The 17,479-nt window shown below is 42.8% G+C and overlaps 1 protein-coding gene across 1 annotated transcript in view; it reads right to left on the bottom strand.

Annotated features, from left to right (window-relative positions):
* ptprq (protein tyrosine phosphatase, receptor type Q) overlaps positions 1-17,131 on the bottom strand; it is a 32,051-nt gene extending 14,920 nt beyond the window's left edge. The window contains exons 1-28 of the mRNA XM_022754628.1: positions 17,113-17,131; positions 16,041-16,337; positions 15,644-15,724; positions 14,853-14,983; positions 14,451-14,580; positions 13,379-13,476; positions 12,776-12,944; positions 12,358-12,618; positions 12,065-12,225; positions 10,653-10,764; positions 9,839-9,947; positions 9,008-9,122; positions 7,201-7,270; positions 6,839-7,038; positions 6,408-6,636; positions 6,155-6,283; positions 5,907-6,053; positions 5,580-5,743; positions 4,758-4,902; positions 4,080-4,241; positions 3,769-3,948; positions 3,571-3,678; positions 2,553-2,834; positions 2,160-2,441; positions 1,605-1,725; positions 1,357-1,511; positions 1,094-1,239; positions 308-479 (exon numbers count right to left, since the gene is read on the bottom strand). Coding sequence (XP_022610349.1) covers positions 308-479; positions 1,094-1,239; positions 1,357-1,511; positions 1,605-1,725; positions 2,160-2,441; positions 2,553-2,834; positions 3,571-3,678; positions 3,769-3,948; positions 4,080-4,241; positions 4,758-4,902; positions 5,580-5,743; positions 5,907-6,053; positions 6,155-6,283; positions 6,408-6,636; positions 6,839-7,038; positions 7,201-7,270; positions 9,008-9,122; positions 9,839-9,947; positions 10,653-10,764; positions 12,065-12,225; positions 12,358-12,618; positions 12,776-12,944; positions 13,379-13,476; positions 14,451-14,580; positions 14,853-14,983; positions 15,644-15,724; positions 16,041-16,337; positions 17,113-17,131 — 4,375 coding nt within the window. The remainder of the gene's footprint in view (positions 1-307; positions 480-1,093; positions 1,240-1,356; positions 1,512-1,604; positions 1,726-2,159; positions 2,442-2,552; positions 2,835-3,570; positions 3,679-3,768; positions 3,949-4,079; positions 4,242-4,757; positions 4,903-5,579; positions 5,744-5,906; positions 6,054-6,154; positions 6,284-6,407; positions 6,637-6,838; positions 7,039-7,200; positions 7,271-9,007; positions 9,123-9,838; positions 9,948-10,652; positions 10,765-12,064; positions 12,226-12,357; positions 12,619-12,775; positions 12,945-13,378; positions 13,477-14,450; positions 14,581-14,852; positions 14,984-15,643; positions 15,725-16,040; positions 16,338-17,112) is intronic.
* Between the last annotated feature and the right edge of the window lie 348 nt (positions 17,132-17,479).

Below are 17,479 nucleotides of genomic sequence, written 5' to 3'. Positions count from 1 at the left end.
AAAGGAAACACAAACTGGCTGTCTTCAAGGCACAGTGTCACAGGCGGACAAAAATAGAACCAGTTTGCCAGACTGACAGTTATCTCCTTTCACTGACAGGCTGAAAGTTACATCTTCAATCGCAGAGTTTTATGTGATTTTTTTGTTTTGAAGTTGAAGAGTTATGGAAAAAGTGTGCAGACTTACCCACCAGAGACACTCTGAATCAGTGTATACAAGAATTGTTTGGGCTTAATGAGTTGTATTTTACATGTATGTCTATTCATTTGTGTGTGTGTGTGCGTGTGTGTGTGTGTGTCTGACTGACCGTCCTCTGGTAAGAACAGGGTAAGTGTCTCGCTCCGGACCCCTCCGTCTCCTTGCACAGTGTTAGAGGTCATCCACACGGTGTAGTTAGTTCCTCCAATCAGCCGAGTCAGAGTGTAGGAGAGGGGTGAATCTGGAGAGGCAGGGGCAGCTAAGTCTGAGACTGGAACCCTCTGTGGAGTGGAAAAGAGTGTCAGGGTTACTTCTTCACACTGGAATGGACATTTAAACAAGAGTGAAATTTGTGCTGTACATATAGATGAGTGACAAGCCAACACTAAGTGTCTTGGTAAAGTGTTGGTCCACCACAAACTGACAGGAAGCATCTGTATTTATTATGTTTCTACTTTCTTTTTAGTACTTACTCACTATACTATAGTATTTTTGGCCACTTGGGCAGCACCAGCTATCAACATAACATTAACATATGAATGTGTTAGTAATTACTAGTATTAGTTTGCTATTTACACATCCAGAAGACAGGGAACAGCATTAACATTCATTTGTCCACCTGATAAATGTGAGTTCAACAGATGCCCCGCTGCAGCTGGAAAAAAGGTTGATGAGAGCAGTGAGAGCGAACCAGTAAACTGAATCAGTGTGGCCACAAAACCAAAACAATGAGCTATACATCACAAAAATACTTTGTAGAGCTGAGGGGAACTGCCGAGTTGTGTGATAACTCTCTGTGGCTATGACACTTTTCGCATACATATATAAATATTGATTAGCACAGCTTTATTTTGTCACCTGTCTGTCTGTTCTACATGCAGTATATGTGTCTTACCTGCTTAGTCAGAGTGATGTTATCAGAGTAGTAAATGGTGTAATGTACAATGATCCCATTGGGTTCAGTGGGTGGGTGCCACAGCAAGGTGATAGAGGAGGCGGTCACATTTGCAACAGTCACATTCTGTGGAGCGTCAAACGGCTCTGAAAGCCAGACAGAAAGGATCTGTGTGAAAAATATCTTAAGACAATACATGGTAAATAAATATTTTAGATATGAGGATAGTAAAGTTAGCTGTCAAAAACTCTTTCATCCAGCACCTGCATCTCTGGTGGTAAAGCTGATGTAGATCAGCACTCCTCCATCTCCCAGTCTGGTCCAGCTGGAGACAGAGGCATTGTAGCGACTCTCTGAGTCCACATTAATAACCACTGATGTCTCTGTCACATTCTGCCACAGCTCAGTCGTTTCATTCCTAACAGAGAGAGCAACCATTTCTGTTGCATCATGTTCTGTTTTCTTTTTAAACTCCTTTTTTCTTCAATGTTGTATAGATTTACTAACTCACCAAACTCTGACAATGTAGTAGAGTATCTCTGAATTGGCTTCTAGTGGTGGTTGCCATGACAACTCTACCTCATAGTCTGACAACTTTCTGGAGCGGATGAACTGAGGAGGTGTGTCTGGGGCTGTGAAGTGGGAGAATGACTTTCCAGTAACATAAAAAGAGGAGTACGGCCTATCAATGAAGAAACTGAAAAGTTGAGGGATTATTTAAAAACACATTTGCACTGAGCAAATCAAAAACTCAGAAAGGCCCCCGGGAATGTGCCAGAGAGAGATAGAGTAATGCCCTGAAATTAAAATTGGTTAGTTGTAATGACTCTTTGTGCATCTCAGCTTTCAGCCCTGAGTGTCACGTGGGATCAAATACCTGTGATGTAACAACATTGGCATGTGCTGAAACAGAGAGATGGAGACTGAAGAGGAAAAGATGAGAGGGAAAGTCACATTTAATCAGATGCCCTTCAAACTTATCAGCCAGTCATCATGTAACCATACAGCCTGCTAGAAGTGAAAACAAACCCTGCCCTTTCCTCCTTCCCCCACCCATCCCTCTCACCATCCTCCAGTGTTGTGATGTTGAGTGGCTCGCTGCTGAAGTTTCCTGGCCCGACACGCGTGTGTGCCTGCACCATGACGCGGTATTGTGCATACTTCCGCAGATGCGTGATGTGGATGTAGTTGGACGGCGAGGTGAGGTTCAGGTAGTGACTGGAATTCCAAAGCTCCAGGCTGTAGTGGGTAATGAGCCCGTTAGGCAGCAGAGGAGGCTGCCAGGTCACATTCACCTCACTAGGACTGATCGACTCATAGGAGAGGCCATATGGAGGACTGCCTGGGACTGGAGAGAGAACATGAAGAAGCACCTTTACTAAAATCCTAATAGTTGATATTACTCCTAGAGGTTTTCATATGAGCGGATTCGAGTGAGTGGATGCATCCATCAACACACCATCCTCTCCAGACAGGAGGTATAAAGTGTCTGATGTTTGGTTGCCATGGCCGTAACGGGTGTATGCCCTAACAGACACATTGTAGTAGGAGAAGGGCTTCACGCTGATCAGAGTCACTCGGTTTGAGGAGGTGTTCATCACAGCAGAGTAGGATTCGTTCTCATACAGGACCTCGTAACGTTGGATCACCCCATTGGCTTTCTCTGGGGCAGACCAGACCAGTGTGACAGTGGAGGGGCTGGTGTCTACCACAGTGAGGTTCACAGGGGGGGAGTCAGGCTCTGATGTTGAGAGGGGCAAGAAAAATCCCAGAATTATCTTTCAGTCAATAAAATGTGAATCGAAGTGAACATGTTATCAACTGAAGTAAATTAACTAAAAATTAATTATTAATTAAATTAACTCAAAATAGTTCATATCACTTTGATGCAGCATGAGGTGCATGTCACACGCTGGGCAGCAATAACAATTCAACAATAATGCTAGATGATTTGTCATTCTTTCTGCAGACTGAGCATGCAGAAAGTTAAGGAATACAATTTGTAATTTCATTGCACTTATTAGCCATGCAAGCGATGTCATTCTGTCGGTTCACCACTGTGGATCTGAAATAACTACTAGATAGACTGCCATGAAATTTTGTACAGACATTCATGGTCCTCAGAGGATGATTTGTAATACTTAGGCTTTTAATAATAATGACTAAATACCTTTAAAAGTAATGATGTATGTTACGGCTGTACCTTGTTTTTAATGCTAAATAGCAAATGTTAGCATGCAAATATGCTACACTAAAGGTAACATGGTAAAAATGATACCTTCTTATCATTTACATATTTGTTTTGTCATTATGAGCATGTTAGCACACTGACACTAACATTTAGCTTAACGCACCACTATAGAGTCGTAGTCTTGTTAATACCTGACAGTTTTATTGGCATTTTATTTTCAAGATTCATTGTTTAACTTTTGTTCCTTCCATCTGTGACACGCATATAGTTTGTGTTAAGCACATACCATCCTCCAAGGTGTAAACAAAGATGTCATCTTCCTCAGAAAGAGAGCTCTCTCCCACAGCTGTAGATGCAGCCACACGTAGCTTATAACCAGTATACTTGTCCAGATCTGAGCATTGAATCAGAGAAGAAAGATACTTAGCGACAGACCTACAGTATATTATAGTGATCTGAATGACAGAAAAGATGAGCACTCCACCTGTTATCAATATGCTGGTAGTGTTAGTAACCCATTTCAGAGCCTGGTTACTGTGCAGTTTAAGGCCATAGACAGTGTAATGTGTGATCCGTCCATTGGGGTTGAGTGGTGGGACCCAGCTAACTAGTATGGAGGTGGAGCTGATGTTTTGATAGGACACTTCAAGCACTGAGCTAGGGACTAAAAGACACACAGTACAAGGCATTATTAGGGAGATTGAAACTCTTAAAGATTTCGCCCCTTTTAGAGCTTTTTTTTTTTTTTTTTTTTAAATAATTAATGATTATCGCAAGTGACATGTGAGCACCCACCCTGTTCCCTGGTCTTCTCAGAGATATCTGTGGCAGGGCCCTCTCCCACAGTGGTGGAAGCAGTCACCCTGAATGTGTACTCGGTGAAGGGATTCAGATCTGACACCAGGTAAGACAACTCCTCAGACATAACGTCCATCACCTCCTCTTTCACTGTTACACCTGTGGCACGTATGCAGACATAGATGGATACACATGACCACATGTACACACAGGATTTATAAGCACTGGCACAGATAAAAATGTTTGTATCCAGGGCTGCAGGAAGTTACGAGAAGCAGTGTTTCACAGTTAGTGCTCTCCCACCTGTAGTACCCGAAGCTGCTGCACTGCGTGTTGAAAAGTGTCCCGTAACTGATGCATCTCGTGTGGACAGACGGACCTGATTTGGGGTCAGGGCCAAGGGGGAAGAATCTGAGGTCATATCCCCAGCATGTGATTGCTTTGTCAGCCAGGGTGGAAGTGTAGCAGGTGGCACAGAGGTAAGAGAAAAAGCAATGGTTCCAGAGACTGAGGAGTCAGAAGGTTGAATATTTGTGATAGAAAAGTGTGAAGCAGAGGCATAACTGGTGCTGGGCTTCTCAGTGACCATGGGGTTATCAGTAGGTTGATCATCAGTGCTAATGATGTGGTCAGGGCTTCTAAGTCCAGAGTGTGTGAAGCTGGAAGCAGTCATACTGGTGGGCAGTGTGCGTTCAGAAAGAGTGGCCGTGAAAGTCGGTGGAGACGTGATCAGACTGAGCTCAGCAGTTCTCTTACGCCGACTTGGGCTGTTATGGACATCAGTGGGAAGTGTCTCATCTTCATATGCATCGGTTGAATTCTGAAGAAAAAAAATAAATAAAAAGATTAATGTGAAAGTATTTTTTCATTTTTCCTGGTTGGCTGCAGTGTAAAGCAGTGATCTTAATCACTTGGGCTCATCAGCCCTTAAAGCAATGTCGACCTGAATCAAGAGACAGACAGTTGCTTAGAGCTTGCATATGGAGATGTTATGTTTATATAAATGTGCCATAATCCCAATGATTGTAGAGATTTGTCAGCTTACACAGAGGCACGTGGAGGAAGTGGGTACAGCATCTGTACAGTACAGTCTAATGCAATTCATCCCACGACAGTGATGCAACAAATACTTCCTTTGTAAATCTTATCTTAATCTTATCTTAATCTTAAAATTCTCAGTTGTTCTTAACAAAAAAAGAGTTTAATCAATGTCTTTGTGAAGTGGATGTTTTAAAATTCAAAGATGTTTTCCTTTCATTGTAATGATTATACAGGTTTTCATTATAATATGTGCTTCACCATGACTGGGGTTTACAGGTTTTTATACAATAATTACACTGAAAAAGAATAATTACAGGTCCACAAGAGCACTATTCTTTAATATGCACAGTAAGTCTATGTAAGGATTGACAGTCTAATTTGATCCAACCTTTTCGACTGAACAGGCTCTGTTTTTCTACAACAGTAGTGAGCTGTGATTGGATAAGACTGACTTACCACTTCTGCAGTGAGGGTGATGTCCTGCAGCAGGGTGTCGGCTACCAGGACCTGCAGTCTGTACTGGGTGATCAGACCGTTAGGCTGAGCAGGGCTTTTCCAAGTCACACGGATCGAAACTGAATCCTCAGCTATTGCCATCAGGTTCTGCACTGCACTGGGCGCTACACACACAAACAGAAGCAGACAGAGACATAGAGGTGGAGAAAACACACTCAACACATTCACTGGACTTTATTGTCATCAATAATTCTTTGTGGATTTAAAGGGATTATGTCTAAAAACAAAAAGAAATGTGTTAGTACATTAGTTTATGAGTGTTCCCACCTTCAGCAGGTGTAAGTACGTCTTCCTGTGCTGCTGGGCCCACTTCTCCTGCTGCTTTGGCTCGGACGGCCACCGTGTACGTCGTGTAGGGGGTCAAACCAGTAAAAGCAAACCGCATGTCTCCTGTGCTGTTCTCATACAGATATCCTGGGGCAAAGAAGGAATAGAAAATTTTATGGATTTCTACCAATTTAGAGTCTGAGCTCGTTTATGTGTACATGTGTTCTTCTGAGAGAATAATTAATAACCTGTAGGTCCGTAAAGGTAGAGCATGTAGGTGAATTTCCCTGTGATAATGTTAGGAGAGTTCCAGGACACGGAGATCGATCGTGACGTCATGTTCAGTACAGAGAAGTTTTGTGGTGAGTCTTCTGGGGCTGCCATATACAAACACACAGAAATTATGTTTTTCACATATGCAGTATATAATGTATATGCTTATAGCCATCTAATACACAAATTAAATAAAAACTATAGCCTTGTTAGCTTCTTTTTCCACACCTGACTCTGGCATGCGGACCATAGTGGAGGCTATCTGTCCCTCTCCATCAGAGGTGAAGGCAGACACCTCGAATAGATAGGCAGTGTAAGGTCGCAGCTGATCAACTCCTACTGATATGGGCACACTCCAGGAAGCTGCAGGGGGCACGGCGGAGAGGGTGATGGGTGGAGATGAGGCTGTTATCTCCAATGGACTCGGAGTTGCACGAGACAGGATATCAGCTGCATCCTAGACACACAACATCATAGAGGACATACACAGAGGGTAAAATAAGAGAAAAAAATGTCATTTCTAGCCTTATGTTGCACAGATGGTCAGCCCTGAGCCTAGGTAGCATTTCTAATCCTGACATTAGAGGAGTACAGAAACAGAACAGTTTAAAGTAACAGTAGAAGACAGACAGAGGTGACAGTATAATGCAGGACTGTACGTTGCAGTGAGGCAGCGCTCCGGTCATGATGTCCTCCGCATTGACCTCCAGCACGCGGACCGTCTGCCCGGTACGAGCGTGTTTTGCCTTGACAGCAAACTTAGTGATGAGGCCGTTGATGCGATGTGGCAGGAACCAGGTAACCATGACAAAGGTGTGGTTTTGAGCAAACGCTGTCAGGTTGGTGACCAGACCAGGGGCTGCAGGACAGATACACACATATGAATGCACACACACACACACACACACACACATATACGTACATACAGGGAGGTCTCAGACTTTTGGACCCCACAGCACAATACCCTTATTTTAGATTTTGCAATCATTATGCAAGTATGTGCATGTGCAAGGGTACCCACGGGACTCAGCGGTCTTTATGTATAAAGATTTGCTGAACGCTCCTATTCCAGCTGGAGCTATGGCTGCTACCTACAGAGAGACAGAGAGAGGGAGAGAGAGTTGGTAGGTACTGCTTTTAATGATTAATTCATGCTCCTGTCAGCAGGGCAGTCATCAGATCCCAATTAGGTGCTAACATCAGGCAATGGTTACAACTGGAACGACACCTTGTTAGAGGTGATTCAGCGATCCCAGTAACACAGAACACACAACAGTAATACAACATTACACACCAGGTATGTTAACAGTATGTAAACAGATCACAACACAATCACCAAGAGCAGTGTGTGCGGTTGATTAGCCTCTGAAGTGCTGAAGTACAACATCTTTGATTTTTTTTTTTCAGCTATTCAAATAGAATTCATGAAAATTAATGAAAATTAACTGATAATGAAGTAAAAATGCAATTTAAGGCTTTATCAGGCTAACAGGGAATTAATCTACAGCGAATGGATAATAAAGTATACCACCCCAAAACTATCTCGTAACATCCATATCCAGCTTAAATTTATCATATTTTTTTTTATACTGGAGCACTATGAAAAATACTGGATACTTAATGAAAATGTCACTTAATCAAGAAAGAGGAAAAACAGCTTTATTTCCAGCTTCAGCACCAAGAATTTCCTATTCTATTTAATTATTTCATAATGCCACTAATTGAAGAAAATTGTCAGCTCACAGAGGAGCCTGTACAGCATAGGGAGCAAACGCAACATGTGTAAAGTGCAGTTTAATACAAACAGTAGGTACAATATAATATAATATATAATATAATATAATGAATAGCAATATAATGGAAAGCACAGCAGAAAAAATACCATAGAGATCAACCAATTCTACTCTTACCATTCCTCCTGATTGTGGAACGGTCTTGAAACAAGTTGATTTTTTTAGTACTTAGTACGTGTTTAATGAAGTACTCATCACCTTGCCAGATTTCTTTCTGTTCACTACAAATGAAGGACCCATTAATAGACAAAATTATGCGTATTTTTCTGCATCTGTACTTTTGACTGCTGAGGTATAAATATCATGAACAGAAAACAGAAAAGTCCGCAAGATATGTGGGGCAGAGGAAAAGTAGGAAGAAGTTGCTCATGAGCGCTCTGCGTGGTTTAGTGGGCCAACACACTCACAGGTGAAGTGTAGTAATGTGATACATGCACACACACACACACACACACACACACACACACACACACACACACACACACACACACACACACACACACACAAAAACAGTATGTGCTCGTATAATCACTATGTGTTGTCAGTCTCTCAGAGTCCATTTGTATGAAGGTCATTGCGGGTTAATGAATTCCGAAAACTAATAAGCATGATCACATTCAAGCTCAGTGACAACAGACAGTGGAAAGAGCCATGGCTGATCCATAGATCTGTTTACCTGATTAATAATGCAATCAGGATCAATTACCTGTATTCAGCTAGATCGAGAGAATAGTCTGGTCCTGTGGGATCTGTGTTAGCTAGCCACATCCACACGACAATACATTTTCAGGAATTTGTTTATTATGAGATAAACAAAGATTGTTCTATCTTCTAATTATGAATATTTAACTAAATATGTATACACACATATCCAAGACTAACATACATGGAAATTGGTCTTGTATGTAGTATCCCTTTAGGAAAGATTGTTCTATTTAATTATTCTACTACTTTTTAATTCAAATATTGAGCTCACCAAAGAAAATTCCTAGCTAAAATATAATCAAATTTTGAATCATGCAGCATGTATCCTACCTGAATCAGGTATGTAGACCCTGAGGTGAAGTCAGTGAGCAGAGTCTCTGGTATGTCCAGGTTCTTGGTCACCTGTGTGAAGGTGAGATCAGGGTAGGGACAAACTTCCTTGTACCTATAAGGGAAAACGAAATATATTTAAGATTATTGACTCCTAACTCACAACATATTTGTATAAAGAGGTTGGATCAGATTCAGGTGCAAAAGTACCAGTATGGAAAAGTAACTAAGAACATTTACTCAAGTACTTGGCAGACGTTCACTATACTACACCACAGTCATATTTTGCAGATTGATTTTTGTAAACCTGATGTGTTGTTGAGTGAAAGAAATCTGTATTATTAGGTCATGTTAGACTAGAAGTGAGTCTTTAAAGGGTTAATTTCTCATAAACAGTGAAAAAAGAGCTGCTAATACTGTCGGAAAGGTTCAACTTGTTTTCAATGCAAATCAACTTGTTTCAAAAAAACGTCTAAAACCATCTTTTTCATAAATCTAGTGCATTAAACTGCCTTATTCTTTCTTGTTTCAGGAAATACACACAGTTGGTTTAAATGAAAAATGTTTTTTATTTTTATACCCCTCTGTTTCTTGGGTGTATGTCGTAGCTTTCCCCTCTGATGCTGTCTGGCCTGTTGGCCTGTTTTGGCACTAAATTCATGATATTTAGCATTTCTTACTGGTTCAGACTCTCCTTTATGGTGGTTGAGTATGCAATTTTGCTGTTGGAGACAGTTACAATAATGCTACCTTGAATGGTGAATTTTAGATACACAACCCATGCAAATAGATCCTGAATCACAGTTTTTCAAGAAAACAACAAAGAACTACCTGATGACATATCCATCAATATTGTCGACATCAGGTGGCATGGTCCAGGACAGCAGAATACCATTGGAACCTACAGCCTCTCCTTCTAGGCTCAGAGGTGGACCAGGTACTGCAGGTGATGAGTGTGTGAAGAAGAGAAGATAGTATATACGTGCATTAACATAATTTCTTATTTTGAGTGTGTTCTCAGTGGGATCAAGCATATTTCACATGCATTATCCCATCTTTTCAGTCTGCTGTGTAAAATAACAACTTCTATATTTTAGATCTCAGCAGGACACTAGCAGAGTCAGAGCAGCAGAGTCATTTGAAGAATAGCATTGTTGTCTATGGTGGGGCTGATCCTTTTAGTGTGTGTGTGTGTGTGTGTGTGTGTGTGTGTGTGTGTGTGTGTGATTTTGTGGGGTTGCGTGAGTGTGTTTTGGGCCGAACTCTGATGAATAAGGCCTCACACAGCAGTGGCATTTCACTGACATTCACTGTCGACCCATTCATCCTGCCGTTCAAAAGCTCAGGCTTAAGTTACCTAAAAGGAATTAAACATGGAAGGGAGACTACACACACACACACACACACACGCACGCACGCACACACACGCACACTAGCACAGACACATCTACTGTACTAATTTCCTTTTCCTCAGTGTGTGTGTACTGGACGCGCTATACAGGGACTGAAGGAAACAGCAGAGGGCAGATGAGAACCTGACGCCACTTTAACACCCAAAAACAAAGCCCACGCAAACAACAACAAAAAAGTGTGTGTGTGTGTGTGTGTGTGCGTGTGTGTGTGCGTGTGTGTGCGCACATCTCACCACTCTCATTAGTATTAATCATGCGGCTGACTCCTGGGCTAATGTTGGAGGAGGAGGCTGCCGTGACCGTTACACTGTATTGTGTCCCTGGACTGACATTGACCACATCAGCCTGTGAAAACAGCAGAACACAGACACCTGGTCACAACACACGCACATACACACCCAAAATGCTCTCAGCCTTCTGTTTTAGTTTATGCTGTACCTTAATAAGACTCTCCACCACAACTCTATTTGAAGAGGAACCATCTGTTTAAGCTGTATGAAGGTGGGTGGTTGTGAATGGACGGCAGCTTGTTTCTGCTTGTGCCTGCACCTGTTTGCATCTTTATCCGTTTGTTTGCACTCTTTTTGCTTTTGTGTGTGTAGCAAACAACTCTTGCAACTATGACACCAGCATGTTGGTTGGCAATGAGTCACAGTAACACCTCCCAGTATAGTTTACTCCCAGAAATATGACCAGGCATTTTTTTTAAACATGCGTGTGCATGCCCTCAACTCAAACTGCATATGCTTATTACCATATCTATCTATCTGAAACGCAAGACTTGTCAGAGCTGTAAGCGTATGTTTCATCCTTGGTATATTTGAGTGTGTTAACATCTGTGTGCAAAAAGCAATATCAGATAATGAGTGTTGAATTCTTACCTGCGAATGTACCTGTCTCAGGCAGAGTGTGAGCAGGAGGGTGAGTGAGAAGGCCATGCTGGGTAGCGGAGTTAGCTTTAGTTTCGTCACAGCAGGTTAGAGGCCTCGCCAGGACAGCTGCATCCAGTGTTAGTGCACAAGCGTTAGCAGTGGTCTACAGGTAATCCACTGAGCTGAGCAGGAGTGACTCCAAGTCTAGAAGCTGGTTAGTGGCATGAGTAAAAGGTCAAAGGGTTAGTTGTCCAGGTGTTGATAATGACGGATCTTGAGGTATTCCAAACTTTTAGCGGTTAGCCAGGAAGGGCAGTGGGTCCTTTCGTTAGCACAAGGCTAACACTCTCCCTCTGGTCTCTCTCACTCTCTGGGGAGAGCTGCTTAAGCAAATGAATGATTCAGGGTTGAGCTCATGAGGCCAACTTAATAAATAATGAGATCTATTACTCAACTCTGTGCTCTGCGTGCTCTCTATGTGTGTGTGTGTGGCGGGTTGTGTGTAAGGTTACATTTTGTGGGGTATCTGCCACCTGCCAGCCGGAAAGAGCCAGCATGGGGCGGTACTTGGTTGGATGGGAGGAGAGAAAATGCATGTGTGGTTGTGTGCATGTAGTTTGTAAATTCAGTATCATCTCACCTATAGACGTAAAAGTTTACAATGCCACACCTCCTCCCTTGATAACACCGCATTGATGGTATTGAGGTGAACTATACTGTCTTGTTGTCCAAGTGGCCCCCAGAGTTTTTTAGGTTAAAAAAAGTATATGTACCTGAATGTATCCATCATGTCCAGGGTGCACTGTTACTTTTCCGTGGTTAGGTAGCAGGCTCACTTGGTAATGATCCACACACCCAACCGCCTGCTCCCAGCGTAGTGAGAATGCACGTGCAGACACATTCAGGACATGAACTCCTCGAACACGGGCTGGCACTCATGGAGGACAGGAAAGGGAGAAACAGAGTCACAGAGGTGGAGAAAGTCTCTGTAATTAGATGAAGAGGCGTTAAGGCCAGGTGATAACAATGGGGTGTTGACCGGTGCGTCACCTGTAATATTGTCTACCTGTGGTTACGGTCAGAAAGGCAGCGCTCCCCGCTGTCACTCCCCTCACTCTCTCAGCACTCACGTTGTAGCTACAGCCGTCCACCAGCCCTGTAACGATGGCAACCCGCTCCTCCTTGGGTATGGTGAGTGTGTTTGTGACCGAGGTGTTAGCGACAGTGACTCTGTAGAAGTCAAACTCTCCAAACGCAGTGTCCCAGCTCACAGAGACAGAGGAAGCGTTCACAGTGTCCAAATGGAGGGCACATAATCCTGCTGGACCTGGAAAACGATGATTGCAATTTTACAACTACAGTGTTTATAATTTAGGCCACAATTTAATTATTTTCCTTGTTCTGATTGAGGAAGATCCTTATTGATAAGTATTTAAATAATGTGCATTTAGGCTTGTGTGTCTTTGTGTTTCTGCGTCTCTTACGAGTGCTGAGCTCTCTGTGGACCACCTGACTGGTGTCTGAGCCCAACACACTCTGAATGTTGACACCGTAGTCTGACCCTGGGATCAAATCCCTGACCTCGTAACTCGTGCCCAGGACAAGCACCTCAATCCATGACTTCCTGTCCACGGACAGCAGGCCAAAAACAAGCTGAGAAAAACAAAACGGAACACTCAATACTTACTTGGGCTTTTAAAAATAAATTTTACTGATTGTGAATTTTTTTGGTTAACCAACCCTGTAATAATACCAATGTCTCTCTTTTCTTTATGTTAATGTGGGTTTTACATTGTGCATGCATGTAATGTGCTTGGTCATTCCTCCTGGCCATGGCTTTACAGAGGTCATACATCTTTAAAGAGTTGGTAACTGTATCTGCAGTGTGCCGACAACAGTTGCTAAGTAACCAACAGGTGAGCACGAAACCTGACGCAAGTGGCCTCCTTCATCCTTGGAAAAATAGTAACATTGTGTGTAATGTGTGTATAAGACAGATGACTGAAATGTCGGAAAGTTACTGTGGTGTAAAAACCAGTAGTGCCTGTCTCTGCCTCTGGACAGATACATTGGTATACATGTCTTACCTTGTACTTCTCCACCTGTCCTGGTGGTGGTCTCCAGGTGACAAACACAGATGTCACAGCCTGCTCTGAAAAAGCCACTTCCTGTGGTACCTCTGGGACTGGAGACAAGATTCTGGTTAGCATGTGACACCATATACTGACACAATCATTGTCATCAGTCACTCTGGGTAATACACAAGTTAATACAGGTGTAGGTGAATTCTTTACATACTTTATTATTATACTTTTTGAGCAGAGAAACTGGAGGCAAAGAAGTACTGAGATCCAAACATCATTTTGTGCATTTATTTGAATGTTAATAATGTCTTTGGTAAACATTTTATGTTTGCAAAATTAAAGTCTGTCTATCTATCTATCTATCTATCTATCTATCTATCTATCTATCTATCTATCTATCTATCTGCTCTCTTCTGATGAATACTCCTTTTCTGCTACATTAATTTTTTAATCAAAATCATTTTCTTTCTTTCTCTCTCCCACACACATGCAAATGTGGGCAAACTCACAACCAATACTTGGTGCCACAATAGGTACAGCAAATATCTTAAACTTACTAGTATGGAGGATCATAGTAGCAGGTTTGCTCTTCCTTTCCCCACTGGTGCAAATCACATCAATTCTATATTGGCTTCCAGGGGCGAGGCCTTCAAAGTTGTAAGATCTATGAACACACACAGCTCTAGCAGTCAGTGCTTTTTAGTACTAAGTTTGAAAAATCCATGTTGTAACCAGTTGCTGTCATAAAAGAAAGTCTGGATCAGCGGATTGGAATTCCAATCTCATAAAACTGTAATAATTTGTGTGCTGGCTGACCTAGAGTGAGACTGACCTGGGCTCCTGATGAGAAATGATCAGCTCTTGATTGGATGTTCCGTTTTTGATTGACAGCATGAGTGCGCTCAACACTCCCTGGACCAAACTCCAACTAATGCATATGGATGATGTGGTTTTATTGATGAGAGACACCTCAACTGGGCTGGGAGCTGGCACATAAAGAAAACAATGCACGTAGTCAGTTAGTAGAAAAGAAAGACTTAGCAGTGTGCGCACATGTGTGTGCGTGCATGTTTACCTGCAGTGATGTTGATGGTGACGGGCGAACTGTCTGTGAAGGACTCTCTCTCTGTTCGCACTGCAAAGCTGTAGAGCCTGCCTGGAGTCAGACTAGAAAACACTGCATTCTGACTGAAGACCTTCTGCACCTGTAGCAATAAGAGCTTTATTATAATTCTCACAGCATTGGCTAGAGGAGAAGTTACACTCATACATACATTATTTCTTTTAACATAGAAACATGCTAACTACTGGTCACCGTGAGAATGCACTTTATTAGTAATTGCAGTTGGTGAAAAAACTTCTAACTTAATTCTTGATCCAGACTCAGATACAAACTTCCACAAAGCTGCCTCCTAAACCTAAAACTACAGAGGAAAACATTCACATTATTTTAAGATTTTTTTGTTTGTTTGTTTACCATTCGTGAATGGTCACAGTTGAGGCAGATGACCTCGTAGCTGTGAGCCCGTCCCTGTGCTGGATCCCAAAGCAGCTCTATGGATGAATCTGTCACCACGCCCTCCCTCACTCTGCTGGGAGGCACCAGACCTAAAATCACAAACCACATCCCACAACCCATAATGTAATTTTCTCTAACATACTAAAAATAACAATTACCTTTTGGTAATTGGTATTTCAAAATTCCTAATTAACCACAAAAAAGAAAAGAAGAAAATCATTACAGTAATCATAAAATGAAGTATTTTACAAAAAAAAGTTAGAATAAATTATTATAATACAACAGTATAAATGAAAACACAGAAAATTCTTTATACATTTGTTTTAAGAACATATTCAAAGACGACATTCATTCTGTAAATCTAGGATTTTATTCTAATTTAGGAACATAGGAAGAAAAAACACCCAAACACATCAATGTGTTATACCTTGATTTTGGATCGGACGGATCTATCTGCTCTCACATCATATCAGGTACAATATCTATCAAACAACATAATATCTGTCTTAACTTGAAACTTGGCCTAAATGTTGTTGATATTTACATATATGCTGGAAGTGATAGGTGTATGTCCCGGTGTGAGATTGGTAATGGACCCACTATGTTGTGAATTCACTGAAGTGAATCTCAATCTTAATGTTTATGCTGACACCTCTAAGTTAGAGGCAATACGAATGTGTTTGTTGTGTCTTCAGTGTTCTGACTAACATTTGCATTTGTATGTACTAGTATTAACAGAGATAACTCACTTGTTTTTATGGGGCGGGTATAGTAAGGTGGTCCCGTCTGCTCCCGGCTGGTGCTGTGAACCCTGAGCTGGTACTCTGATCCTGGACGGAGGTTGCTAAGCGTTACAAGATGAACACCAGCAGGGAGGGAGTACCAGTCGCATGAATATCCACATAATCCCTCACACGCAGTGTCACAAACTCCTGGACATACACACACTTTCACCCCATCAATCAGACCCAGCTGTGGATGCTGAATGTACAGCTGTGCGGAGTTTGCGCTGACTGAAAGAGGGACTGCTACCTGAACTGGTTTTGGATCTGCACATACAAAGAGACAAAGATAGTTTTACAAAACGGTTAGTGTGGTTAAAAGTGATGTCCACATTGTCAAAGGCAGAATTTCTGTTCCTCTTACCTGTGGTGTGTATGACGCTGGTCATGTGGCTCCTGTCATTATCCTTCTTCAGTGCAACCACTCCTACTTCATAAGTCTGACCTGGGGTAAATGTGCCCAAGTCAATGCACATAGACTGATTTATCCAGAGTGCACCAGGACTGGATTGGTTTATCCACAGTGAAGAGGCACTGGGGTGACTGAGTGGGTGGGCTGTGATGTGATAACCATCTGGTGGGTCATCAGGTGGACTGGTCCAGCAGACGGTCAGATTTCCCCTCGTGCTGAACACCACCAGATCACTAGGGGCCCTCACCGCTAAGAGGCACAACAGCAGAATGTTACTGAGTTGTCAGCTAATGTGGGTCAGTTAAGTGACCACAGCAACTCATGCATAATTATGAGAATGTGATTTTAGTTCGGACAATTACTGAACTCATAGTGTAAATTTTAAAACATCTCCAACTTATCTGCATTGGTTGGCAGGTCAGCAAATCAGCAAATTTCTATTCATGAAGTATTCACACATCGACGCAAGTCTAGTGATGTGTAAGTTCTTAACGCAGGACATCCTCAGTGTTTATCCGTGTTTGACACTACGTGCTGTGAATTCCCAGAACTAAAAACATCTCTAGATCAGATCAACAGCGAAATTGCTTCAACCTCACAACAAAAAAAGAAGCCAGTTTGACTACCTTGATTACACGGATCACTTAGATGATCCACAGTGGCAATCACAGAGAATTAGTGTCACAGCCTGCTATGCCTCTGTCTAACTCTCCACTTTGCCACACCTCCTAATCAGCCTCACTGTCCTCACCTGTTGCCCCCAGCTGCACTATCTCCAATCAGGCCAGTATATATGCATCCCGTCCCTGACCATCCTGCCTCGTCTCGGTAAACGCTTCAGCCTTCTGTCCCCGACCACGAGTTCTGCCTGTTCCTTCCTGGTTCGTCTATCCCGCTGACTGGTCACCTGGTTCCGATCCTCCTGCACCCTCGACTACGTCTCCAGCCTGCTCCCTAACGGTACCGTTGCCTTCCTACCAACTCGTCCCTGTGTGTGTGAGCCTCTCCAACCCACTCCACTCACCTACTCCGCAACACGGCATCCCCGGCCCCGGCCCCGTCGCCGGCGCCCCGTCCCCGTCGCCCCGTCCCCGTCGCCCCGTCGCCGGCGCCCCGTCGCCGGCCCTCTATCCCCAAAACCCACCTGTGTGCAATATCTCTACTGGTTCATTAATAAAAGTCATTACCAAATTTTCACCTGTTTGGTTGAGCTGCAATTGGGTCCTACCACACCCCGTTACAGTACAATCTGGCCAGAAATGGACCCAGCGTCCAATCCCACACTCCTGATACGCCTCGAGAGAATTGTGGGCGTTCTCCGGCAGCACGAGGCCATGATGTCCGCTGCCGCCTCGGAAGCTAGACAGGTGGCTGAGGCTAATGGACAGGCG

The sequence above is a fragment of the Seriola dumerili genome, unplaced genomic scaffold, assembly GCF_002260705.1.
Source record: "Seriola dumerili isolate Sdu_G_001 unplaced genomic scaffold, Sdu_1.0 BDQW01000219.1, whole genome shotgun sequence".
NCBI classification, from domain to species: Eukaryota; Metazoa; Chordata; class Actinopteri; order Carangiformes; family Carangidae; genus Seriola; species Seriola dumerili.
The sequence above is the reverse complement of the archived record's forward strand: the minus strand, read 5'-3'. Positions and strand labels throughout refer to the sequence as shown.